Here is a 26,681-nt window from a genome sequence, read left to right as displayed (position 1 = left end):
TTTGTTTGTTTGTCTGTTTGTTTACTTTTGATCTTATGTGTGTGTATCTTACCTAGGTGTGAAATATAGAAGGGGAACTAGGCTCGTACTGTCCCGTCTCTATAACTTTTTTAAGTTTTTCTTTAAAATCATGAATATTTCTAGCAGACACCACCTCTCCCTCCAGTCCATTCCATGCTTCACTGCTCTGATAAGGGAAGCTAAACTTCTTTATGTCCCTTCTGCAGGTTGTTGCTTTTTAGTTTTTTTTCATGTCCTCATTAAGAGAGAGAGAGAGAGAGAGAGAATGAAGGAGGTATGTCAAGCATGGGTGTGAAGAGGTTGGAAAGGAGAAGGAGAGAAAGAAGTTAGGTCTATGATACATGTCAGAGGCAGTTCTAGCCAGTGGTAGCTGTCATGGAAAAAAGGATGACAGATTTCACTTTTGTTAGGAATATAATTAGGAAATTGCTTCATAAAGTAAGGAACTGACAATACATACAGCTTAAAATATCTGGGACAGGCCACCTGGTTGGTGCTGGCATTGGCAATAAGATTATCAGCATCCATCTTTCACCTGACATGGAGGATCAGTGCTGTGCTTCATTATTTTCATAGTGGTGGGGCTTGGTGGCTGAATCTTTGCGGTTGGCAGAGTAACCAAGATGTTTGTGTCTTCCAAGCTACACACTCTGAATGGTGTATTTACAGCCTTTGGAAGTAGCAGTGATTTAGAAACAAGTATAGTAGAACTTGGCATAATTTTATCAGTCTTGTAAAATGTTTTCCTGCTTCTTTGATGAGATATTCTTAATGATGTATATAAAACATAAAACTAGGTGACTGATGTATTGCTAGTGAGTGGAAGTACTTACAAATGTAATTGCATATCTCATGATAGATCCTGTGTTTGTGGACAGATTTCAGCTCTTGAGATTTTAAGCTTCTGGAAGGCAGCAAATAATGGTGGTGCTGTTAGTTCTCCAAATTTTTACTACTTGTAGAATTTTGTGTTGTAACTGAAGAAAACCTAACTTTGCTGCTCCATAGATCTTCCCAACCCTTATGCTTGTGTAGATAATGTCGAGTGCACAAACCCACAGGACCAGAGTATGAACCCGATGACAAGAACACCACCTATACATCCACCTCCACCCTCGACCGCCGCACCCCTTACCAATCCACCTATCTGCGTAAGTTACTCGTCCTGCCACAAACCTTCTGTAGTGTGTAAGAATTTCAGATAGACAAGTGGAGACATTTGTTGCATTATTATTATGAATGAAGCAGAAATGGCAGAACATAGATAAAAGGTTTGTCCTTTGTAAAAATTTGGTAAGTAGAAATTTTATGCAAAAAACTCATATTACTTCAAAAAAGCTACATTGAAGGCTTATTTTTGTAAAGTTTAAAGCAAACAGTATTATGGAAATTTACCTGATTGGTTAGTTCTGTCTGATCATTCTTGATCTTTTCTAAATGGAGCTCTTTAATAGCTCTTCCAAAATACATGCTCAGAAGGTTCACTGGTTAAAGGAGCAGAAGGCAAAGGAATACATTACATCAATAATGTCATACTTCTTACTTCTTATCACTTCTCACTACATAGAGCTGCCTTCTGGCACCATGACCCATTCAGGGTTCTTTGGCACTGCTCATGAACTATGATGGCCATGCCATCTAATGCCATCCAGTCTCACAGAGAGATCTACAAGTCACTCATCCAGAGAAAACTGAAGTTATCTTGTATAGTGGCCATGTGTCCTCTCTTTAAACAGAAAATTCTGGTTAGAGGAACTGCCATGTGTAGTCCTACAGGCTCCATGCACCTTCCCTTAAGTTATTTTCTTATGAATGCATGTGGCAGATTATTAAATGGTAACAGAGCTCTAGTGTCCAAGACTCTCAGGATCTTACTGAAATATCAGTCACCTTCAAATTAGTATGTGCTGCAGTTGAATAAGCCAGCTGTTCTTCACTTCTTCAATATTTTCTATGCACAAAAACTTCACTAAGCAGACCTGAAAGTTAGCACTCTAACACAATTACCAAGCTCTTTTTTTTCCCTTGTAATATTCATTTGTCCTTATAAAACATTTTAATGACCATCTCTTACTTACCATGATTTTTGGTAAATTAATTGAGGAAGCCCTTCCTTCCATGCACTAAAGATATGCCTGATCTGAACCATGATTTCCATTAGGAAGAAAATTAAACAAAACATTGATTAGGACAAATATATACAGACTAGTTTTAGTGTACATTGTTGATGATCCACTGGTTACATCTTGATTAGATGAAGTGCCATTGATTGATCATTTCCATGAACATCTTTCACATTTCAATTGATGAGTGACTTATTACATACTTATGATAATGCTGACATCACTCCACCAATTTGTCATCCTCCCAGTTATTTGTGAGTCTGCACATGTCATTGTTGACTGAGCTGCCTGATAGATACAATCATCTGTCTTATTTCCTCATCTTTACACAAAACTTCAATTTTTACACAGTGAATATTCTGTGACGTAGTGTGTAATTCAGGTTCTACATATGAAATACATATTTATATGTTGACTTCTCTGCTACATTACAGTAGATTATTTGATTCACACCTGTGTGAAGTACTTTCTAGAAGCAAAGGAGTAAATGAGCTTTTCCATATGAATAATTAGTTGGCAATAAGTAGTGATTTGTGCCAGACTGCATGCTGCTCATGTGAATGCTACTAAACCTCATCTATTAACCAAACATGATACCTGTAAGAGATTAAAACATCTCAATCTTTGTATTTGCTCCTTTTTTATCATTGTCAAGCTGATATTCACATTACTGTTGCTAGAGTTCCAGTCAATTGACAGACTACCATCTTGACTCAGAATGGTGGTCACAACCTTGTGCAGTACAGCTCTACTCAGTTTCAACAAAATAGGAATGGGGGATGGATTGTTTGTGATGCTGCTGTAACTTAGTGGCTGCTGCTGCCGTTAGTTTTGTAGATATTTGTTGTATGTTGCTTATTCTGTTTATTGATGGATTTGAGATACCAGCACAGAAAGTGCATGAACATGTTGTAACCCAGTGAAAAGCTAACATCTTTTGCTCATTGCCTTTGTTGAAATTCATCTATTTTACAGGTACTTTGATGATATTTGTATGTATGCCTGCCTATGTACCATTTGTATAAATTCACTTGTGTGTACGTATGAATGCTAAACCATATTGTTGCAAAATTTTAGTAGAAGTGTTAGAAAATATAAGTTTTCAAATAGTGTTTGACTTGACATTGCACCAGCAGAGTGCAAGTGTATGCTGAAAGAAAGCATTAGTTAATTATCATCCATGGTATGGGATTTGCAGCAGAAAGCTTTCAAGAGTATAAGAATTGGTCTGGGTTTTGTAGTTCTAGTTATTGCATTGTTCCAGTAAGTATATCTGCAGTGAAGAGAATTAGCAAATAATATAACTGTAAGTAAGATAAAAGAGTAACTTAGGAAACTATGAGCAGGAAAAAAGTAAGAGTCTAGAGAAATCCAGTGAGGAAGAAAGATGTAGACAAAACATCTCAGTATTTGAGTAGATACAGCTAAAACTTTTATTAGTTGTAAAACATTTAATAAATAGAACCAGATTATAGTTATTATTGAGTTTAAGGAATGTAGCAGTGTATAAGAACTGCCAGTGAGTGAGAAATATTTCCTGAAGGATGGGGCAGAGATCTTTGAGATGGGAAGCAAAACTTTGTATGTTCTGATAGACTTTCCTGAGGAGAGAATTAATTTATTCAAGAATATAGATCATGTTGTTAGTCACAGAGGTCTGACTCTTGATCATGTAGGTAAATATCCTGACCTTGCACTTCCTCAGTTTTGTAAGCCTGAGGGTGAAATGCAAAGTAGCAACCTTCCTGGCATTTGTGATTTAGTATGCCTAACTATCCATGAATATGCTTACTGAGCTGCATTTCTCTTACTTAACCCTGGCAGTGGAAACCAGGCACTTCAAATTAATAAAGTTCAGTAGACAAGAGGTTTTCTTCACTTATTAAGGAGTTCCAGGGAGTGATTGCAGGATACAAGGAATGGAATCACTTTGAGAAATAGAAATCCACAATATTTGAATTTTAGAAATGCTGTATAATTTTAGTTTTGTCTTTTTCAAGTATTTTTATTTAATTTGAATATTTCTTCCTTCATTGCGTACAATTTAGTTTCACAAAATTGTTTTATTAATTTATCATATTTATATATTTGACTACTTTTCTGTTTATCTGTTCAGTATATAGAATTTCTATGTATATATTTATTTGTGAAGACCAAGCTATGTGTGGATGGCTTGAAATTGTGTTTTCAGTTTTGTAAATGACTGACATCTTGGACACTCACTGCTACATTTTATCTTAGGATTTTTATTTGTTTATCTATTCATTTATTTATTTGTTATTTATTTTTTATTTTTTTCCATTTTTTTTAGTTCATTATTTTTGCCCTTTTTTTTATTGTTTTTATCCCCCCAATATTTTCCTTTCCCAACGTATCTGTAGGTGATCAGCTGAGTGAAGATGAAACGGATAAATTGTTGAACCGTCGCTCATTCAAACCCAAACCTCTCATTATGTCTATGGATATTTCCAAAGACCGTAAGTAACATCTGTTTTGTGTATGCAGTGCACCATGTCTTCCTATGCCTGGGAATAGATTTATGCATGTGAAATCCTCATTGGTATGGTTAGAGGCTGCAACATAAGGTATGTCACTGGCTTTTTGTAAGGTAATGCTATTAAGATTCTCTTCTTTTTCATTTTATTTAGCAATCAAGGAATAATTGTATATGGCATTTTTCTATTTTCACATTGACTAACAGTAACAACTAGACTGAGCAGTTCCTTACTTTCTAAACACAATATGCTGTAACTAAAAAAGTTAGTATCATGCTTTGCTCTTTTCACCATCAATGCTAAAATGTTTCTTCTCATATTTTAAAACTTAAAAAGACTAAATACGAATAGAAAAAAAAGTGGAAATAAGACAGATGTGTAAGTTACAATTACTTGCTTTCTTTATGAGTCTGATTTTATTGACACAAGATGTCTAAGTTTTATATTACATCCTGTTTGATCAATATTCATTTCTTCAATAGGGAAAGCAGAGAAGTTAGGATACCTGAAGAGTAAGAGGAATGCCTGTCATATAAACTGATAGAAGATGAATAAGTGAAAGTATCTGTCAAGACTTCATTTTACCCTTTTTACCTTCTTACAACATTGTTGATGAGATAGTCATCTTCATCCTATTCCTTATGCTTGCTCTCCTCTCCTTCTACCTGACTTTAATCAGTATTCACACTGAACATCATTAGCACTCACTAGAATGTCTAAGAATTTTTTTTCAGTGAGAAAGAAATTTGAGTTTGCTATATTTATCCCTTGCGTCAAATACTATGATGTAAACAGGCCAAGAAACAAAATTGGTTCAATCAAGTGAAATAATATTGCTTGGTAAATGAAAGGTGGGCATGTTATGTGCTGCTGTTGGTTACCTGTTTTGATGAAGTGGTGTGCACAATTATGGTGATTTAAGTTTTTATGATTGATTGTAAAATTTTGTGTTTTCAGCAACATTATATAATAATTTGGTCAAGAAAGATAAATGATTATTTGTCCATGAAAGAAGGGGAGCTGATTTACTTATAGATTTGTCTCATATCTAAAAATAAATATTTCAGCTATTTTATACCTTAAAACAAATAAATTAATTAATAAAAAAAAAAAAAGGATGTCACAACTATTCATCTCCAGTATAATTTCCTAAGAACATGAGATAAATTTTATTGTTATAGAGTATTTATGATTGGATCCATTCCTTCAAATGAGCAAGAGTGGTTGGTTTCAGTGGTGGGTGGCAGCACGTCCAGCAGTGTGTACAGTGACGGCACACTAGGCCGCCCGGGATACTCAATGCCACAGTTTTCTTCAGCCGGCAGTCAGGGATACAACTCACCAGCAGAAAACCCCTACAGTCCCAATCCTACCAGGTATCTATGAAGTCTCCTCTCATAGTGATTAAGAAAAATGATTAGATAAACTACAAGTGTAATATGTTTAACTAGCAGTTCTCAAGATACTTTCTTCACTAAATCCCCTTAATTCAGATGTTTTGAAATTTTGAATGCTTCCTAACATACACTGTCCACATGTTACATACTCATGCTGTTTTGAATAAAAATATGTATCTTTATTTTTCCTCCATTTTTATTTATTTTACTTTATTCTATTTATTTTTTTTATTGATTAATTAATTTATTTATTTTTTAGTAATTATTATTTATTTTTATTTTTATTTATTTATTTTTTTCCATTAAAAAGAAAAAGAGCTGCAGAAGTGATTTTTTATTGTCTCTCCTTTCAGCAGTGGACTGGCTGGTACAATGGGACCTGGTGGCACTCCTCTAGAGGGTTTGTCTCTACCTCCCCAACCCTCACAGACTCTCCTAGGCAGTCTAGGGGGACCTTCAGGCTCATCACAATACAGGTGACTAAGGATGTTGAGAGGGAAAGGAAGAAGGCAGGCCTATACTTCATGGTAGAGGCAGTTCTATCCATTGATAGCTACCATGAAAAAAGAATAACATTCTACTTTTGTTTAAAATATAAGTAGGAAAACTGCTTCATCAAATAGAGAGCCACCTGTACTAGTCTTTGGTTATCACACCTCTTGACTGTTGTGAACAGTAGTTATAGATTTCTGTGGTTCTGATTTTATGGTGATTATATCTTGATAAGAATTTATAGGTCTTGAGAATTAAACTCTAACTTTTTTTTATTTATTTATTTTATTTCATTTATGTATTTATTTATTTATTTATTTTATTTTATTTATTTATTTTTTTTTTTTCATTTTTGTTTTTTATGGCCTATAGCACCTGTAGGCATACTTGAAGAGTATATGTGGGAAGCACTGTTCAGGCAATTTTATTTATAGTGGTACACATATTAGGGCCCATATCACCACCCAAACACATTTTTGGTGTAACCACCTAGAACCTGGGTATCATGGTGACATGTAGGTAACTTTAAACCACTTGACAAATGGCATAGCTTCAAAGCAATATGTGGTGGGATTCGAACTTACGTGAGGACGTCTGCCTGATCCCACACTCACCACTTTATCCACTACGCCATCGCCTCCCTAGTGACAACACTGCATCTTTATCTGCTTGCACATGTACTGTGAAGATAACACAAGACCTAAATTGTTGTGTTAAATTTATCTTTTTTCGCCAGCACAATAAATGGTGAGGGGAGCAACACTCTTGGGAAGCGGTCTGGCAATCCTCTTCGGAGCTTTAGTGTTCCAGCGCCTCCCCAATCAGCTCCCACAACACCTCAGCCTAAACACATTGGTGAGTGAGGCCGTAGCTTTCAGTAAATGTGAAAAATGCAGGAATGGTAAAGTGAAAAAATCATATTAGGGAGGAGAGCTTGTATGTCATACAGTTTCTTATAGCTCCTTTTTTTCTCTTATTTTCAATGAAAAAAAAGATGGAAGTAGTATATAGTATGAGATATCATTAAGATTTCAAATAAACTTAAGATTTAAACAATTATGATTGCATGTAATGAGCTTCACAGCAAATTTAGAAACTAAAGATTGTTGAATACCATTTGAATACTAGTGTTCTGAGTAAGATCAGTCTTTGTACTCAAATGAATGAAAAGTCAAAGAAAAAATTTGTAATTATAGAATTGATTGAAATAGGAAAAAAATGACATTGAAGGAAAAGAAAGAGTAAAAAATATTACATTTTGATCAAATAGTAAGGATGACAATTGATGGAGTGGTAGAGGATGAAGGAGTGATTGGAAATGCTGGTAAGTCAGTGTGAGTGACAGATAGATGGTGGTCATTGTTCACCAGTGGTACTCTCCCTGTGCATGCTATATATACAAACTCAATTAAGCTGCTCAGTGATGGTTTGTATATCCTTGCATGTCAAATTTTATATTTTATGATTAAGTATAATGTCTTGTTTGTTTTATGAATAAAGATTTATTATCGTGAATCTATAAACTGCAACACTTGGTGTTATTGTTTAAAACATAAAGATAATTTATGACAAGTGCAGAAAGTGCAAACTTCTCTCATCACAAAGGAACAACAAAACATAGTCATTGTTATCATCCTCAGCATTTAATGTTCTACAAGGACTGCTATGTGGCCTCCTGCAGTTTTGTTTATTTTCATATATGCACTCACAAGAAACCCTCTCCCAACCTTCTATACTCTCTTTACTCAGCAGTCTGTCTCTTTGAGACTGTCACAGCAAAACTTTCCTTTTTTTTTTTTTTTTTTTTTTTTTTTTTTTTTTTTTGTTATTTTATCATCTGCCTGCTAAGTGGTGAATGAATAACAATTATTCAATTAAATTCCAAATAAGATGAAAAATCCACAAAATAGAGGAGTGAATTAAGGTTGTGTAACTGTGTTGTATTTTCTTTCTCACTAATTCTTTGATTGACAGTTGCTGTGCGACCTCAGGGCATCACAAGCCCCTTCAAGAAATCCTTAGTTCCAGGATCTTCTGGGCTGAGCAGCAGTGCTGGTCCTGCAGGACCCTCAGGACGCTGGACAGGTCCCTCAATGCGGGTGGACTCTTTGCCTGAACATGAAGTAAGTGCCACGTATAGTTGCTGTCTTTAATTTGTGATCATTCATTTTCATTCTCCTTCCACATATATCATTTGAAAGTTACGTGAGGATACAATAGATGCAATGGACATAATCAGTTAATTGAGCATGTTGCATCTTTGATATGTGCACTTCATTGTATTGTTACAGATTTCTTTTCATCTGTTCAATTAAAGTCATTCAACTGAGAAAACATCAATGTAATGAAAAAGCATGTTATATAGATATAAGATGGAAATATATTAATTAAAAAAGCCAAGGCACAACTATTTATGAAATAATTTTCTAAGGGTTTGGACTATTGCAATGACTTTGTGCTTATTAGGAAGCAAATTTTCTTATGATGTTAATCATAACAAAAACCTTTTGCTTCACAGGAAGCCAATGAAGCCCTCCTTCATGGCTATTCAACAGAAGAATTGTCTCAGGAAATGGCCAACCTTGAGGGGCTCATGAAGGACCTCTCCGCCATCACTGCCAACCAGTTCAATTGCTAAAATTGAATGATGGCCGGCTGCTGTTGCTTTCCTACATAGTGCTTGGTCTACCAGTTTTACATGAGTTTAGTTTCCTATTCTTTAAGCACAACATGCTCCATTGCATTTTCTCAGCATCATGAAATAAACCCAACAGATATGTCAGTTTAGTGCCAGTACATGAAATTGGGTTTGTATATAAGCTCAAACAAACTATAACAATGTTAGATGTTAGCATCCATAACTGCAGTATGTAAGTTGACAGCCTGACATTATATATATTTTTTTACAAAAAGAAAATCATCATTAGAAGTGTAATGATTTTGAAATGTAGGTTCCATGTTTACATGTGTAAGCCTTTGTCACTTGTAAGAGTTTCCACAGGCATGTCCAACTTGTTTTCTCAAGTCCTCCACTGTCTAGGTCCCTCCTCAGGACTTTATCTGATGTCTTCTTTCGTCTACTTAGTAGCGCTAACTTTCATTTCAAAGTATTTGACATACCTCTCCAAATCTTTATCATCTTTTCCTTTCACACGGCCAAATCAGTGCAGTGTACCAGTCTGGTATACAATCCCAGGTTTCTGCAACCGAACACATTTGCTGGGCTAAATTACTGAATATATTACACGTCCACCTCACCAAGGTTTTTCAACATACCCTTGAACAACCTGCAGTTCATGACCATAAAACACATGCTGTATTAATCCATCAATTAGTATACTACTTTTTTGATATTCCAGATGAAATTTGAAAGACCACCTTCAAAATCATTGTTTGAATATTTCTTGTGTTTTGTAAACATGTACTGAGATTACATGAGCTGGTGTCCAATCTTTAGTGAGATTACCAAAGTAACTTAAGCTCCAGATGCTAGCAAAGAATTAATGGACTACAGCAACATTTATCATAACCCTTTGATACGATTGACATTGAATCAAATAACCAGTACAAGAACCACTTCCTCTAACCAGGAAGATGAGTTACCAGTGTCTGAGACTGCTAAATTCAGTATGGCATGTCAGAAAACCACAATAGTTGTTGTCAATTTAATTCAATTTGACCAGAATTTAGAAACATGTGGTGATAGAGGATGTGTCATGTTACATCAAACAAAGGCTATTTGAATTTAGAAATATTCCTAATGCTAAATGAAGGAATTAAGAGATTTTCCTCAGCTGTCTGTTATTCATTTTTAGCTAATATAAAAGTATGCCTCTCTCTTTCACATTTGAAATATATTCTGCAAAATCTCTTGTTTTCTAAAATCTGGGATTGGTTGCAGTAAGATGCTATGAAGATGATCTGCTAATCTTTTTTCTTTGTTATATTAATTTGAATGGACTGTACAAATTTTTATTATTGTATCTATCAATTATGAAGAATGTCATTGTCTGCCTTGTGGAAAAAGAGGAGTTGAGCTCATGAATACAAAAATGAAGGGCCCATGTAATTTAAAAAAGAGAATGGACTTTATTAATGTAGTTCCTGCCATGAGAAATATGTGCATTATATAACTTGTCAACAGCTATGTGAAGCAGCAGTAGTAATATTGAATATGTATCAGACTTTGTAGTGGGATTTCTTTATGTTACTTAGACAATAACAATGAGCTTCATTTTACTGTACAGTGACATGACATCCAGAACATAAGTCAAATCCTTGCTGTAGATTCACATGCTGCAGTGTGTGCTGTATAAAAGTTTATGATGAGATGGATTCAGAAATCATTTTATTTGTGTCAGTTGCATGCAAATGTATTGTTTTCATGAAGATTACCATGTTTTAAGAAAGGAGCTGTCACTGATGCTGAACTGTGGTGCTTCCAATTCCCCTCAGTTTCACAGCCTGTTATTCTACTGGGCCCAGGTGTTGAAAGCAGCTGAACAAATATAAATATAGAAAAGTAAGTGTCTACAATACTATTATGTGTATTTTTTAATGCATGCTTCATATTTGTTGAACATAGTAAAATGCTAATCTGGAAAGTGGTTAAATAATTGCAAGTTTATTGGTTAAAGAATTGATAAGTAATAAGATTATTACTAGTCATCAAATGTGGAGCAGAGATATGGTTATGTTTTTTCATGACTTCATCTTAAGTTTAAACAAAAGAAGCTTCCTGTCTTTTATAGTGAATGGCAATGTGAAAGATGAGATGGAGCCGAGTGGCTTCCAGCACTGTATTGCTGAGAGCAGCTGAGTGGTGCCTAGTCATGTTGAGGACCCAGTGTGTGTGTATGTGCATAAGTGTGTATCTCGTGGTAAGAACAGTGAATATGTTGTGGTGTGCTGTGGCATGTGAAAACACAGACAGGTGGCTTGCATCACTTTGCTGAATACTGAAAAGTCATAGAGTATAAAGGATGATTGAATGACAAATTTCTGATTTTAAACTCACTGGAAGTAAATAACATGGTCTGTAGCAGTTTCAGGTCTCTGTGCTCAATTATACAGAATCTACTTCATTTGATCAGCAAATAACGAGTAAAGGAGTTCTACCCAGGTAACTGTTACACAATACAGTACCAATGCTTTGAAAAGATTACATCAAAAGTAATGATATCGGTATGGGGTCTATCAGATGGTCTTACAACATAGTGCCCCCATCCTAGAAAAAAGTTCCCTTAAGCACTAGAAGAGCCTTCCTGTGGCTGTCTGGAACTCCCCTCAGTTCGTTTATTGCTGCCCATTACATGTGTTCTTTGTACATGTAGCATGTGTACAAACTAGACATGCATTTATTGTTAAGTGTAATTTTAAGAAATTTTGTATAGTGGAATCTTTCAGAAACTACAACCTGGGTGTCCTTCCAGATTGACATTATTCATTGATTGTCCATCAGAAACAAGGTTTTGAGTTTTGTGACAGTTGATTATATTATTATTAAAGATGCTAAAAAGACTATATTTCAGCAATAGAGGCATTACACTGGCAATGAAAAACTTGCATAAGATGTAGAAATACTCCTTAAGTACTTGTATAACCTCTTTCTTTTTATTATTTTTTCTTTTTTCTTCATAGTAATCCAATTAATCGAATGCTTCTTAAAAATCATTTGATATTTTATTGCACAAAATACATAAATGTAATCATATTAAGAACTGCTCCATGTGTCTCAGTAAATGACGGTGTTATTGCCATTATCGTTTCATCATCATTATCATCTTAACTGTCATCATCATAATCATCATATTCACAGCTTTCATTGTATTCATTATTATCACATTAATATCATTGTCATCATCATTGTCATCATCATCATCATCATCATCATTATCATCATCATCATCATCATCATTGCATATTGTCACATACATAAACTGCCATCTTATTCATATGTCAATCATGCATTTAGCTGCATTTGTACTTTCAGGTATCTGGAAAAAACTTTATTTTATTTATTTATTTTTTTTTTCATGCTGAACAAAAATTAGGACTTTTTTCCATTTTAATATCTTATGAGTTACTTTGTTTATAAGTTTAAGGGTTAAATTCATAGGCTTTTTTTTTTTCACTGGAAAAGAAGGTTTTTTCATTAATTCAAGGAGTAATGCTGTGTGATAAACTAATTTTTACAACCAATATTGCAATTTTGTGTTCTGTTATTATCTTACACTATATCTAAAAAGTTTAGTTATGAAATTAGTACTTTGATTGGAATATGTACATTCTACAGCTTTTTTTTTTCCCATACATATATTTTTATCTTCAAGCTTTTGGATAACTAGATGCATAAGCTGGAAAGTCCTAATTTTTGTCTTGTCATCGCATCTTGAGAAGTTTCCAGATACCTTTACAAGATAGGAAATGCATTTGTATAAATGCTCATAAATTTAATAGTTTAATCTTTGTAAGATCAAATTTGTAATACCACTTGCCATGTATATAAGATTTAGTTTTCAAATAAAGTTTTAAATGACTGATAGGAATTTATGATTAATTTTGTACATTGGTGTTTGTGTGGTATGCAGTTTGTAGGGTTGGGTGGCTGCAGTGTTCAGGCAAAAGAAGCTGGCTGGCTATGGCTGCATAACATTTCCTAGGACCAATATTTTTTTATCATTCTTATTATTTTTAATATCTGTAAGAATCATAGATGCAGTATGCATTTGGTCTAAGGAAAAAATCCTTTTGAAAGATCTGAATTTTATATACACAAACTGCAAATTTTGTAATGCAAGGATATTTTTTAAGAGCTTAGAAAAATAAGTGCAAGTGGTAAATGCTGAAAATATAATGATGCTTTGATTGTAAACAAGAAAATATGTATTATTCTTTGAATTATGATTGGGGACAAGGTTTAGTTACATGGCTGCATCAGACAACAAGAGAAAGAACTGAAATTTATAGTGGAGTGATGCTGATCTGCCAGAATTATATTCTTCAGCCACAGAATCCTGACAAACAGGTTCCTTCCAAGAATTCTCTTGTAAAAATAGTCACAAAAGATATTCTTAATAAAAATGATGTATATATATATGTTTTTTTAGTACCTTTTTCTGTGCATGATCCTGGTGTAGATGAAGCGACATTGAAATATCAGTCATATTGTACTGTTATTTTGTTTATTTATTTATTTTATTTATTTTTTTTTTCAAGGGATACTAGTTATTAAGGGATGACTTCAAGAAAGAATCATAACATCCAGATCAGAATAAGCTAGTTTCAATAAAACTCTGCATGTCCATTTGATTAAGAAATTCGACCCTTATCACCTCACAGGCTATCAATCTATATCGCGAGCAAGTTATGATCTTAGATATACGTTGCCCGGTAGACTTGCTAAATGAAACAAACTTAGTTATTCTTCAAGATATACAGATACATTAGTCAGGTGCTACTTTGGCTTATGTACGTCTCATGAATCTTTATTAATGCCAAAACATAAATTAGATGAAAAAAAAAATTCAATATTTCAAATACACAGATCTTTCTTATTTTATGAATTCAAAATAAGATTCGTACGGTGTAGATATTCTTTCCTTGTAGATATTAAGCCAAAGTAGAAATTCGTACGTTGTAGATATTTTTTTCTTTGTAGATAACAAGCCAAAGTAGCACCATTAGTCAGTGTACTTGATGCAAGATGACCAACGTTTAAGAAATGAATGAGCGGAGTTACGTAACTATCTTAAAAAAGAATTTGTTTTAGTACATGAGAATCCGTGTTCTTAACATAGACACAAAGTTGAAAAACGCAAAACTGTCTAAGGAAGAAAGGAAGAGAGAGGACCTGGATGTTATGAGGCAGATATGAGAGAAAGTGAGAGGAAAGGGAGTGGCCGGAAGAACACAAGAAAACTACAAACACTTTAGAAGAGGATAGAAAAAATGAATTGTTAAAGCGAGACCAGACCACTGATCAGAGTTGTCATATTGTTTAGTAGTCCTGACACACACACACACACACATATATATATATATATATATATATATATATATATATATATATATATATATATATATATATATATATATATATATATATATATATATATATATATATATATACATGCAAGAAAAAAATAGCGTGTGGGAATGAAAGTTGCATTAACAGACCTGTGTGAGCGTTTTGTTATGGATACATCCGTGTTGAGATTTGTTTCTCAAAGTTGTTAACAGTGACCACACAACCTTCCGGTAGACGCATATAGAAATAAACAAGAGTGGGGGTCGCGAGGAACCATAAGAAGGTACACAGGTATTCTCTCTCTCTCTCTCTCTCTCTCTCTCTCTCTCTTCTTCTTCTTCTTCTTCTTCGTTATAAAAGGGAACCTTAGAATGACAGTGAATCCATAAGTCACCATAGTGCGACAGTAAGCAATTTATCGTGCGATACTTTCTTTTGATTCATGTATTAACAGACTGAAGTCATCGCGCTGCCTTGGTCCGTGCTCGCCCTTGTAAGTGGGTGAGGCTTGGGGTAGCCAGGTGAATTTCCGAAAATAACAAAAGCAACCCCCAGTACTTGACCTCCAGTGGCTGGCAGGAGGCCCGATACACACACACACACACGCACACGCAGAGAGAGAGAGAGAGAGAGAGAGAGAGAGAGAGAGAGAGAGAGAGAGAGAGAGAGAGAGAGAGAGATACAATGCAAATAACAACTACGGATTACCGCTTTGTTTTATTCATATTTGTGTACAGATTGGTGACGCAGTAATGCTACTTGATTGACAAAAATAGTTATTTTTCAATGCCTTACTATCTTCCAAAAAGCTTTCATATCTAGCTGCTGAAGGAAGAATATAGACTAGTATAATTTCAAGCAATCTATTGCTTATTTCACAGTTAGTAAGTCTACACATGGTAAAAACAACATGGCTTGGTTGAAAGAACTTCGCGCTTGATCCCTCGCATACGCGAGAATACCAGAAAGTGGATGAATTTGGCACAACAACGTATTCCGGCTGTATTGTGTGTGGTATGAAGTCAAATGACGTCAATGAAACAAAGTGCTATTGTAAAAGAACAAACCATCACCAAGCGATTCATATAATAGGTATACAGTGCCACATCCGCCGTGAGCGGGAGGCGGGGCTGAGTCGTGGACCGGAACCTATTATAAGTCGTGGGTGATGGGAGAGACTCTCTTGGAAGGGTTTATAATTTGAGCTCAAGCCACAGGTGTATGCGAGTTTCTCTGCGGCAGCCGTACCGCCAACACACCCAGGGAGCGGCACAGCCAGTCAAATCGTTCTTCTGACTCGCCCGCCGCCCACTTCCCCATCTCGCGCAGGCGCACTAGAATCAAGTTTACATTGTTCATTATTTCTATCTATTTTACTAAGTGGTATTATTTAAAGACTTTATAAAATATATTCAGCAAAATTTACCATCGATTTAGATATATAAGTTTCCTAAAAATACACGAATAGTCAACCATGAAGTTCAGGAAGGGAGATAACACATACAAGGAGTTGCTAGAACGCAGCGTGGCGCACTGTCGCCAGTCTGACAAAATGGCTTCAGGGGAGCATACGGCTACGTTCAATGAGGACCAAATCGAGGAATTGTGTGAAACATTCAACACGGTGAGTACTTTATTCTGTGCAGTTTTATCCGTGAACCACCACTCTGTGTGAATCCCCCTATGGACAGGCGCTGTCAGGCGTATTGTCAGTGTGCACAGGGAGTTATTGGGGTAAATTTCGAGCAGAGGCCCTGGGCGAGGTGGTGCCTTTTTCCATTTGAATTCGGGCAGGTGTGATAAGGCTGATAACACAGCCGGCACGGGGTGTTGCAAGGAAGCATTACCGTGTTCTTGCCTCCTGCACCCTGAACCAGTGGAGGAATACATATATAGTATGACAGAAAATGTCCGAAACACGAGTGGGTGTGCTGGAGGGATTGTCGCCGAGAAACGCGCTGGATGTCTCTTCTCGAATATCGCTAGGGACACACACTGTTGACGTGACACCCCGCCTCGCCACGTCCGCCCCCAGCCCCTCACACTCACACTTTCATTCATGCACACGCCCCACGAAGCTCAGTAAGAGGAAGTGAAGAGACAAAGAGACAGGCAGACCACGGCATCCACACACACACACGCCGCATCAGAACGCCAGGGAGACAAAAAACTAAGAAACAAAAGTAGGAGGGTAGGGACAGACAGGGCGGGTCTTAGCATCAAGTTAAACCCACCGGCACCGCAGTCTCCAGCATCAGTGATCAGTGGCGGTCACTGGCGGAGAGGGACGGGCGGTAGGGTCTGGGGAGCTCAATAGTTTGCTGTGAGATGCCGGGTGGGAGGGAAGCACGGTGGGAAGGAGGAAAGAGGAAGGAATTGGGGCTGTCTGGGAGGTACGGAGGGAGGAACCCATGCATTTCCTCGGCATCCACACCGGCGGTTGGTTTTAAGATAGGCATGCTGAGTGTTTCAGTGGGTTTTCCGATGTGGTGAAACGTGTCTGTTGATTAGGATTAGGTTTTCCTCTGTGCTCCTCAGCTTATTTTTTCATTGTTACGCAAGGTCTCTCTCTCTCTCTCTCTCTCTCTCTCTCTCTCTCTCTCTCTCTCTCTCTCTCTCAGGTGGGTGGTAATGACTCCCTGCTATCTTTCGTACGGCATAAATACGTAATCAACGGATGATGATCGCTGGTTTTCTCATATTTCAGAGTTTAAGTCTCTCTCTCTCTCTCTCTCTCTCTCTCTCTCTCTCTCTCTCTCTCTCTCTCTCTCTCTCTCTCTCTCTCTCTCTCATTCCATTGAGTGGCTCGTGTACGTAATTCATCATCGTGGTAATGTTTCAGGTATGCTGCCTAATATGGGGAGGGTGGGGTTCTAATTAACACACACACACACACACACACACACACACACACACACACACACACACACACACCAAGCTTATCAAATAAAAAGAAATAGTAATAATCTCATGAAATACGTTTATCAGAGAGCTTTCTTTTATATTAGTGAAGTTATTCTCTCTCTCTCTCTCTCTCTCTCTCTCTCTCTCTCTCTCTCTCTCTCTCTCTCTCTCTCTCTCTCTCTCTCTGTGGCAGGTGACGGGATGGCACTCAGGGGGACACGCCCAACTTAACCTCAGTGGGGGAGTTTTCACTTATCTGTTTAGCCAGGTGTGTGTGTGTGTGTGTGTGTGTGTGTGAGTGAGTGTGAGTGTGAGTGTGCGTGCGTGCCTCGTGATCCGAAAGCAAACAAAACGTTGCAATTAAAACTTTCTCCTCAAATAGGAAACAATTGTGGCTTTACTTTCTCTGGTGATGTACCGTACAGACACAACTGAGGTCAGGGAGGTCTCTCTCTCTCTCTCTCTCTCTCTCTCTCTCTCTCTCTCTCTCTCTCTCTCTCTCTCTCTCTCGGTGGGAGGATGAGAGAGGTAAGTAATCTGCTTCTTGGAAACTCCGCGATAAGTCTTCCTCTGGCTGATAGGAGTCATGCCACTTACGTACTGTTGCCTTATCAGCTCTCAGGACAGATTCCGAGGCGAGGCTCCCCTGTAGAGTACCGTGCTGGGCCGAGATGTGCCGGTAATGATGAGTTGTGTTACCTTACCCGTGCATAATGTAACGTTATGCAGGTGAGGAAGTTTGTGCGTCTGTGTGTGTGTGTGTGTGTGTGTGTGTGTGTGTGTGTGTGTGTGTGTGTGTGTGTATTTTTTCTTTCTTTCCTCACTTTATTAATGTTTATGTGTGTGTTGTGTATATGTTAAAGTGGGTTAGGTTAGTGTTAGTGTACGAGCATTGTAACCTTTTCTCTCTCTCTCTCTCTCTCTCTCTCTCTCTCTCTCTCTCTCTCTCTCTCTCTCTCTCTCTCTCTCTCTCTGGAACTGATAAATGTGTTTCTCTTGTGTATGTTGAAACGGTAAAGTTAATTTGTGTATTATAATTAATGTAAAAGGACTATTTTCTTAATTTTTTTATAGGATTTGAATATCTTATTAGTTTATTATAGTGAAAGTACGTGTATGATTTAGTGTACGCATATAATGAACGGTTTATATTTCGAATACATATATTTTACTTTTTTTTCTCATGGAGTGACGTGTGTGTGTGTGTGTGTAGTGCATGTAACGAAGGGTTTGGCCTGTATAGTGTATTGTTGTCATGAATGCAGCACGGCTATTTTTCATAACTTCTCCCTCCCTCTCCCTCTCTCTATTTACCATTGCTGTCATCCTCTCTTTCCCTACCCCCTTTCCCCTCTCCCCCTCGCCTTGTCCCTCTCTCTACCCCTTTCCCCATCCCCTTTGCTTTTTTTTTCCTTTCCCCTTTTCTCTATTCTCTTTCCCTACTTCCCCTTCCTCTCTGTGTTCCTCTGACTAGTCCATGCCTTTCCTTCTTCCCGTTTCTCTATCCCCTGTGCTTCCCCCCACCCCCTTTCTCTTCCCTTTCCCTACCCCTTCCCTCTCTCCCATTCCCCTCTGCCTGGCTCATGACCTACATAGTTCATTCTTCAATAAACAAGCGAGGTTGAGGAATGACAACTCTTTATCTTCACCGGCTCGACCCGCCAGACCCCAGTGACTTATCTGACCTCCATTGAAAGCCGGTGTGTGTGTGTGGTGTGTGGGCGTGCACGTGCGCCTGCAAATATAATGCAAGTTTTTTTCTTCTTCTTCTTCTTCTTCTTCTTCCTCTTCATCCTCTTCTTCTTCTTCTTCTTCTTCTTCTTCTTCTTCTTCTTCTTCTTCTTCTTCTTCTTCATCATCATCATCATCTCCCATCTGAAAATTTTCCTTATACTTTTCCTTTTGATAATTTTCTTGTTGCAGATGTTTTCCTTACATGGAGTTTTGTTTTGCTTCTTTTATTTTTTCCCCTCCTCCTGCGGTCATTCTCCTTCTAAGGCACTTTCCCCTCAGGTATTTCCATCCTCGAGACATTCCCTAGGGAGTTTTTTTTTTTTTTTACATTTTCCCATTGGATATTTTCTTCTGCAGTGTATTATTTCCCTTCTGGACGCTTCCCTTGCAGACATCGCTTCCATAACCACTGCTCGGTGACTGATTACCTGCTAACTCACTATGGAACCTTAACCCAACCTAACAAACGTACATATGACCACTGTGCACTGGGCTCAAGTAACACGTGGGTCTACTGAGCGTGACTGTGTGTGTGTGTGTGTGTGTGTGTGTGTGTGTGTGTGTGTGTGTGTGTGAGTCATCGTAAGGGGCTGTGACTGGGACACCCTCTCTCCTCCCCTGTCCTCCCGGTCCCTCTGTCAGGCGGACGCAGGGAGTAGGGGGAAATAAAGGGCTTCCGGGGCCTCGGGGCAGGTGTGGGGCAGCCTCGACCCACAGACCCGGCAAGGTTAAAGACAAAAAGGAGTGAGTGACGTAACTCTTACCGCCCCAGCTCCAGAAAGAGGCTATTGACACCTGAGTGTGTTGTCATCATCATGCTCAGTCACACACACACACACACACACACACACATACGGCCCGGTAGCTCAGTGGTTAGAGCGCTGGCTTCGCAAGCCAAATGACCGGGGTTCGATTCCCCGGCCGGGTGGAGATATTTGGGTGTGTCTCCTTTCACGTGTAGCCCCTGTTCACCTAGCAGTGAGTAGGTACGGGATGTAAATCGAGGAGTTGTGACCTTGTTGTCCCGGTGTGTGGTGTGTGCCTGGTCTCAGGCCTATCCGAAGATCGGAAACAATGAGCTCTGAGCTCGTTCCGTAGGGTAACGTCTGGCTGTCTCGTCAGAGACTGCAGCAGATCAAACAGTGAATTACACACACACACACACACACACACACACACACACACACACACACACACACACACACACAGAGAGAGAGAGGGGGTTATGATTCTATTCTTTTGGTAATGAACGCTATTTAGCTTTATTTCCAGCCTTTTCAGAGAGAGAGAGAGAGAGAGAGAGAGAGAGAGAGAGAGAGAGCGCTGGGATATGTACCTATAATTCTTTTCTATCACTATTGACCACCGATTTATCTTTATTTCTAACCTTTTCATTCTCAGATAGATAAATAGATAAATCACTGACACTAATTAATACACAAACGACCTATAAACACTTATGGCACGCCACGTAACCAGTCTATTCATCCCCTTCCACACCTTCACCTTAACTGACACGCTGCTGATTTACACACCGCGGTACTGGCGAACCATTCTCTATACAAAACAATTCCAGGCCAGATTTCTTTTTCAATTTACATGGCGGCCAGTGATCAGTTAGCAGCCAGAGCGAGCCAGAGCCAGCCAGCGGGAATACCCATACCATCGATTACCTTTAGCATTCCTGTTGCGTCTGGCTGGGAATGGCCGGACGGGGGGCGAGGGGTGAGGGGTGAGGAGAGCGGGGGATAGGAGTACTGACGTGGGTGTGAAGGTCGTGGTAGTGGTGGTGGTAGTTGTTTTGTTGGTCGTACTTCCCTGTGTGACTTGGAGGTGGTCGGGGGATGGGTTGAGCTGGGATGGGTGTGGAGGGGACGGCCTTGAGTGTGTGTGTTTGATGGGCGGTGGGGGGCGTGGTGTGGTGGTGTACCTTGTGATATAGCGGTGTGTAGTGGTAATCAGGAAACCGGTAGACGTTCACTCTTCTCTCTCCATTGTGCATTGTGTTTTCTCTCAGGCTTCAGTCCTCTCGCGTGCTCGCAGTCTTAATAAATCTGAACACTTTGAAATTCTTAGCTTGTAAAGTGAGTTTGTATTCAAGAAAGATGCAAAACACAGTATTTACACTCTTAACAACCTTAGTGCTGGAAGATTAACAAACTAGAGGCATTAAAACCTTCGAAAAGTACCTAATACAATGCTCATAAAAGCTTAATATTGAAAGATTAACAAGTTAGAGCCATTAAAATACTTGAAAAGTACCTAATACAGTGCTCTTAAAAGCTTAATAATAAAGATTAACTAACTGGAAGCATTTTAACCCAGGAAAAGTAACTAATGCAACGCTCATAAAACCTTAATATTGAAAGATTAACAAACTCGAGACACTAAAATCCAAAAAAAAAAAAAAAAAAAAAAAACGCTGAACGCAACGCTCCTAATCACACAAAACCAGAGCATTCGAAGATAAACAAACGAGAGAAGTCAGAAAACAGGAAGGAGGTTAAACAAAGTGCTCTCAAAACCTTAATATTGAAAGATTAATAAACTTAGAGGCATTGAAAAAACTCTTGATACAAAGCTCACAATCTCAAAACCAGAGTATTCGAAGATAAACAAACTAAAGGAGTTAAATGCTCCCAAAAATCTTATCCTCTTCAGTATTTTTATCTTGAGTTTTTGGTTTGATTGGACCATTTTATTGATACTGAGAAGGGTCTATGTAGGTCAAGAGATTAATGGTCAGAGGCTTCACTATTTCAATTCCCACATAAGTGTACATGGCCGTTTAAAATCACCAAATTGTAACCAGAATGAATGTGGAAACGTATCATGGTACTGAAAGGGTTAATACTAAAAGCTGAACTATTTTTTTTTCTTTTTTATAGAATCATCAAAGTCCACGAAAAGTTCTTAACACAACGCTCACAATCTCACAAAACAGGAGCATTTTAAGGTAAACAAAGCATAGGAGCCAGAATACATGGAAAACGTTAAACAAAATGCCCTCAAAACTTTATTATTGAAAGATGAACAAACTAGAGGCATTGAAATCCACAAAAAATACTTAACACAACGCTCACAATCTCATAAAACTGGAGCATTCGAAGATAAACATACCAAAGGAATCAGAAAACAGGAAAGAGATTAAACAAAACACTCTGAAAACCTTAATATTGAAAGATTGACAATTTAGAGGCATTAAAATCCACGAAAAAACACTAAACACAAAGCTCACCTAACCTAACCTACAAAACTCACAAAACTGGAGCATTCAAAGATAAACAAACAAAAAGATTAAACAAAACGCTCTGAAAATCTTAATATTGTAAGATTAACAAACTAGAGGCATTAAAATCCACGAAAAAATCCTTAACACAACGCTCACAATCTCACAAAACCGGAGCATTCGAAGATAAAAAAACCCAGAAGAATCAGAATACATGAAAGAGGGTTAACACAGGATTGAGTGGGAAATGTTGGTGTTGTCGTCGCCACCAAGCTTGCTCCGGCACCAGCACGGGGACAGGTGCTTAGTGGTGATGTTGCGCAGGTGTGAGGGGTGGGGCGGGGTGGCTGGGGTGTTTGGGGTGTCTCTTGGTGTGGTGTGAGGTGGTAGGGTTGTTGTGATGCACGAGCCTGCTTTTACTCCCCCCTCTTCCCCCCAACACACACACACACACACACACCACACACACACACACACACACACACACACACACACACTCACTCACCTCTCCTCTCTCTCTCTCTCTCTCTCTCTCTCTCTCTCTCTCTCTCTCTCTCTCTCTCTCTCTCTCTCTCTCTCTCTCTCTCTCTCTCTCTCTCTCTCTCTCTCTCTCTCTCCTCCTCCTCCTCCTCCTCCTTCCTCCTCCTCCTCCTCCTCCTCCTCCTCCTGATCTATTCTCCTCTTAGCCTAAGCTCATTATTATAAAGATCTTTCCAGTTCTCGCCTCTCCCCCTTCTCCTCCCCCATTCTTATTTTCCTGCTCATCCTCTCACCCTCTTGCACTAATCTCTCTTTTTTTTCACCCCCCTCTCCCCTCTCATCCTTTCTCTCTCTCGCCTCCTTCACTCTCTCCACCCATTGCTCTCTTCCTCTCCCTCCCCACCCCCTTTCCCTCCTCACCCCTTCCCCCCGGCCAGGTGCTGCATATGTTGAGTCAGCTGCCGTCTCACATCGCACGAGTTCAGTTGCATGATCATATACCCGCATACAGATAACATACATACATACATACATACAGATAGACAGACATTTGTTTCGATTTTTATATGTTGTGTATGGTTTTCTATGCACCTCTCTCTCTCTCTCTCTCTCTCTCTCTCTCTCTCTCTCTCTCTCTCTCTCGTGTGTGTGTTAAAATCAGTAATATCTTCAATTTATTTACTTTTTTCCCATTTTTCTCGTTTTTTCCTTTATTTTTTCCTATATCCGTTATTTTGTTTTTCTACTTTTTTCTTTGATATTTTTTTTCGCGCCCACTTTTTTTTTTCCTTTTTTCTCTTCCTTTACACAATTACCAGCTTTATATTATTCACAACACTTATTTTTCCTCCTTCAATATTTCCCCTCCATTTTTCCTCATTATACTGTACATATATATTAGAACACATTTTTTCCCTCCCTACGTGTCTTTCCCTCCCACTTTTCCTCTGTACATAATTTACAATCACCCATTTAATGCCCTCTATACACATTCCTTCCCCTTCATACAACGCCCCCCCCCCTCTTTCCTTCCTCCCATTTTGCACACTATTTTAAACACTTCATATTTAATTCACCCCTTCCTCCCTCGTTCCCTTCCTTCTCTTTCTCCTTTTCTCTCTCTCTCACTTGTATGCATATTTACACACCGTCAGTTCCCTTTCTCTCCTCCTTCTCCTCCTCTTCTGTTCTGTTCTTTTGCCATCACTTTTTTCTTCTTTTCTTCTCTTCCATCTGTTCTCTTTCTTCTCTCTTTCTTCTCTTCTCTTTTTTGGTTCTGCTTTTCTCTCCTTTTTCGCTTTGCTCCTTTTTTTGTTTCTTTTTTTGCCACCTTTTCTCCATTTCCCTTATTTTTCTCTTCTATTTCTGTTCCCCTCGTCCCCCATCTTCTTTTTTTTTTTTGCTTTTCCTCTTCCTCTCTTTTCTATTCCCCTCAGCTCTTCTCCTTTTCTTCCCTTGTGCTACTTCTCTTCCCTTTTGCGGATCTCTTTCCTTTATTCCCTCTGCTACTTTCTCCCCATCTTTACCTTTTCTGCCCCTATTCCCCTCTACTTTATGTTCCTCTTTCTCTTCCCTTCTACTCCTCCCCTTCTCTGCATTCCCTTTCCCACCTCTAATCTCTTATATTGCCGTCTGTTCCTCTTCCTCCCCTTCTGCTTCTCGTTTTCGTCTCTATTCCCTTCCCCTCTCTTCCTCTTCTTTCAATTCTTCCTTCTCCCTTGTGCTCCTCCCCTTCTCTGCTTTCCCTCTGCTTCTCCTCTGTCCTCTCTCTTTCCTTGTGCTCATCCCTTTATCATCTTCCCCTTTCCCACCTCTATCTCTTTCTATTCCTCTTTTTCCCTTTGTGCTTCTTCCCTTCTCATCTCCTTTCTCACCTCTATTCCCTTCTATTCCTCTTTCTCCCTTATGCTTCTTCCCCGTCTCATTTTCCCCTTTTCCGTCTCTATTCCCTTGTATTCCTCTTTCTCCCTTGTGCTCCTCCCCTTCTCCTCTGCGTCCCCTTTGCTCCTCCTCCTCCTCGTTGCCGCCGTTGCATCCACGCGGCGGCCAGACAGGGACCGCCCCCCAAACACGTGCAGGCGTCGGTCTAATCAATATTTTGAAGTCCTTGAAAACCGCCAAGTAGTGAGTGAACGAGGCTACAGAGGCGGGCAGCGTGGTCATCTTCTTTCCTCTGGGCGGTGGTAGTGGTGGTTTGGTGGTGGTGGTGGAGGTGGTTTTCTGTGGTTGTGGTGTGAGGTTATTGGTGGTTGTGGTGGTGGTGGTGGTGTTGGTATTGGTTTTCTGTGGTTGTGGTGTGAGATTAATTGGTGTTGTTAGTGGTGGTGGTGTTTGTTTTGTAGATTTTTCGTTTTTTATTCTTTTTTCTCGTTTTCTTTGTGGTTTGGTTTGGTTGAGTGAGGTTTGGGGTTGAGTTAGGTTTGGTTAGGTCAAGTTAGGTTAGGTTAGGTTAAAATGAATCAAAGTTACTCGTGTGTGTTTTTTTTTCTTTCTTTAATCAGTGTGTCCTTATATCTACACTTCTTGTTTTGTTTGAAGATGATTTGAAGTTACATTGCGATAGATCAAATTACGTTACATTAAGTTAGATTCCATTTGGGTGTGTTGAGTTTCGTTTTCCTTGTCGAGTTAATTAGATTTCCGTTTTCCTCTTATCTGTTTCAGGAAAGTTGTATTGCGCTCACAATTCCCAAAAATGTGAATGATTACTATTATTTTATATTCGTCATGCATTGCTGGTAACGTGACTGGTAAAGATTTATTATTATTACTATTTTTATGTTGTTTTTCCATTTTATGATCCGGTTTTCCTGGGATTGTTAAGGATTTTGATAAAGATATGATGTTTTTGGGGCGTCATTGGGCTTCCGCTGATGATGACGATGATGATGATAAAGGAATGATTATAATAGTAGTCATAATAATGGTAACGGAATTTTTACACATGCAGTTTCTTTTAAGCCGCTCAAACCACTGGACTTTCTAGACGGAAATGCCCCGAGCGAACACACACACACACACACACACACACACACACACACACACACACACACACACACACACACACACACACATGCAGATAACCCTTCTTCCCCCCCCGCAAAAAAAAAAACCTTACTGCAATGGCGATTACTGTATGAAACCATGTGGGCTACGCGGAGGAGGAGGAGGAGGAGGAGGAGGAGGAGGAGGAGGAGGAATGGTTACCAAGAAAGAATCGATCCAGCAACCGTAACCCTTCTCTTCTTCCTTCCTTCCTTCCTCCCTCCCTCCCTCCCTCCCTCCCTCCCTCCTCCTCCTCCTCCTCCTCCTTTTGGGGTGATTGGCCGGAACAGCACTAATATTCCTTCTCTCAAAGTCATTAGTTGTGAGAGGCTTGTGGAGGAAGGGGAGCGAAGAGGAAGACAAACAGGGAGAGGAGAAGGAGGAAGGATAAACAAGGGAGTAGAAGAGGAAGAGGGATAAAAGAGGATAAAAGAGGAAGAGGAGAGAGTGTGTAGGGGCTTGTTAATAATATATGCAAAGAGGCCTCATCTCGTAAAAGTGGTAGTGGTAGTGGTAGTGGTAGTAGTAGTAGTAATGGTGGTGGTGGTTGTGGTGATGGTGGTGGTGGTGGTGGTGATGGTGGTGGTGATAGCAGTGGTGCCTGAGAAAGACGAACTCAAGGTCAAACAAAGAGAGAGAGAGAGAGAGAGAGAGAGAGAGAGAGAGAGAGAGAGAGAGAGAGAGAGAGAGAGAGAGAGTCAGCTGATCACATTCCGCAAAAGAAACAAACAA

The 26,681-nt window shown here is 38.8% G+C and overlaps 2 protein-coding genes and 1 non-coding gene across 13 annotated transcripts in view; all 3 read left to right on the top strand.

Moving 5' to 3' along the window:
• Nucleotides 1-13,620, top strand: part of LOC123512949 (neogenin-like) — a 295,796-nt gene extending 282,176 nt beyond the window's left edge. For 5 of the 11 annotated variants that reach the window (XM_045269671.1, XM_045269668.1, XM_045269667.1 and 2 more), the window contains 7 exons: nt 1,083-1,172; nt 4,526-4,621; nt 5,874-6,015; nt 6,390-6,512; nt 7,265-7,383; nt 8,503-8,651; nt 9,047-13,620. In XM_045269671.1, the coding sequence (XP_045125606.1) occupies nt 1,083-1,172; nt 4,526-4,621; nt 5,874-6,015; nt 6,390-6,512; nt 7,265-7,383; nt 8,503-8,651; nt 9,047-9,166 (839 nt within the window). In that variant the 3' untranslated portion in view covers nt 9,167-13,620. The remainder of the gene's footprint in view (nt 1-1,082; nt 1,173-4,525; nt 4,622-5,873; nt 6,016-6,389; nt 6,513-7,264; nt 7,384-8,502; nt 8,652-9,046) is intronic. The other 6 variants (XM_045269674.1, XM_045269672.1, XM_045269675.1 and 3 more) reach the window with 4 other exon arrangements.
• Nucleotides 13,621-15,799: 2,179 nt separating this feature from the next.
• The window catches only part of LOC123513341 (plastin-2-like), a 47,594-nt gene continuing 36,712 nt past the window's right edge, over nt 15,800-26,681 (top strand). The window contains exon 1 of the mRNA XM_045270469.1: nt 15,800-16,181. Within this exon, the coding sequence (XP_045126404.1) occupies nt 16,032-16,181 (150 nt within the window). The 5' untranslated portion in view covers nt 15,800-16,031. The remainder of the gene's footprint in view (nt 16,182-26,681) is intronic.
• On the top strand, nt 20,051-20,124 carry Trnaa-cgc. Its single transcript has one exon. It is a non-coding gene; the product is annotated as a tRNA-Ala (tRNA).

This window comes from Portunus trituberculatus, chromosome 35 (genome assembly GCF_017591435.1).
Source record: "Portunus trituberculatus isolate SZX2019 chromosome 35, ASM1759143v1, whole genome shotgun sequence".
In the NCBI taxonomy this organism is placed as follows: Eukaryota; Metazoa; Arthropoda; class Malacostraca; order Decapoda; family Portunidae; genus Portunus; species Portunus trituberculatus.
Note: the sequence above shows the minus strand (reverse complement) of the source record. Positions and strands in the feature narration are given on the sequence as shown.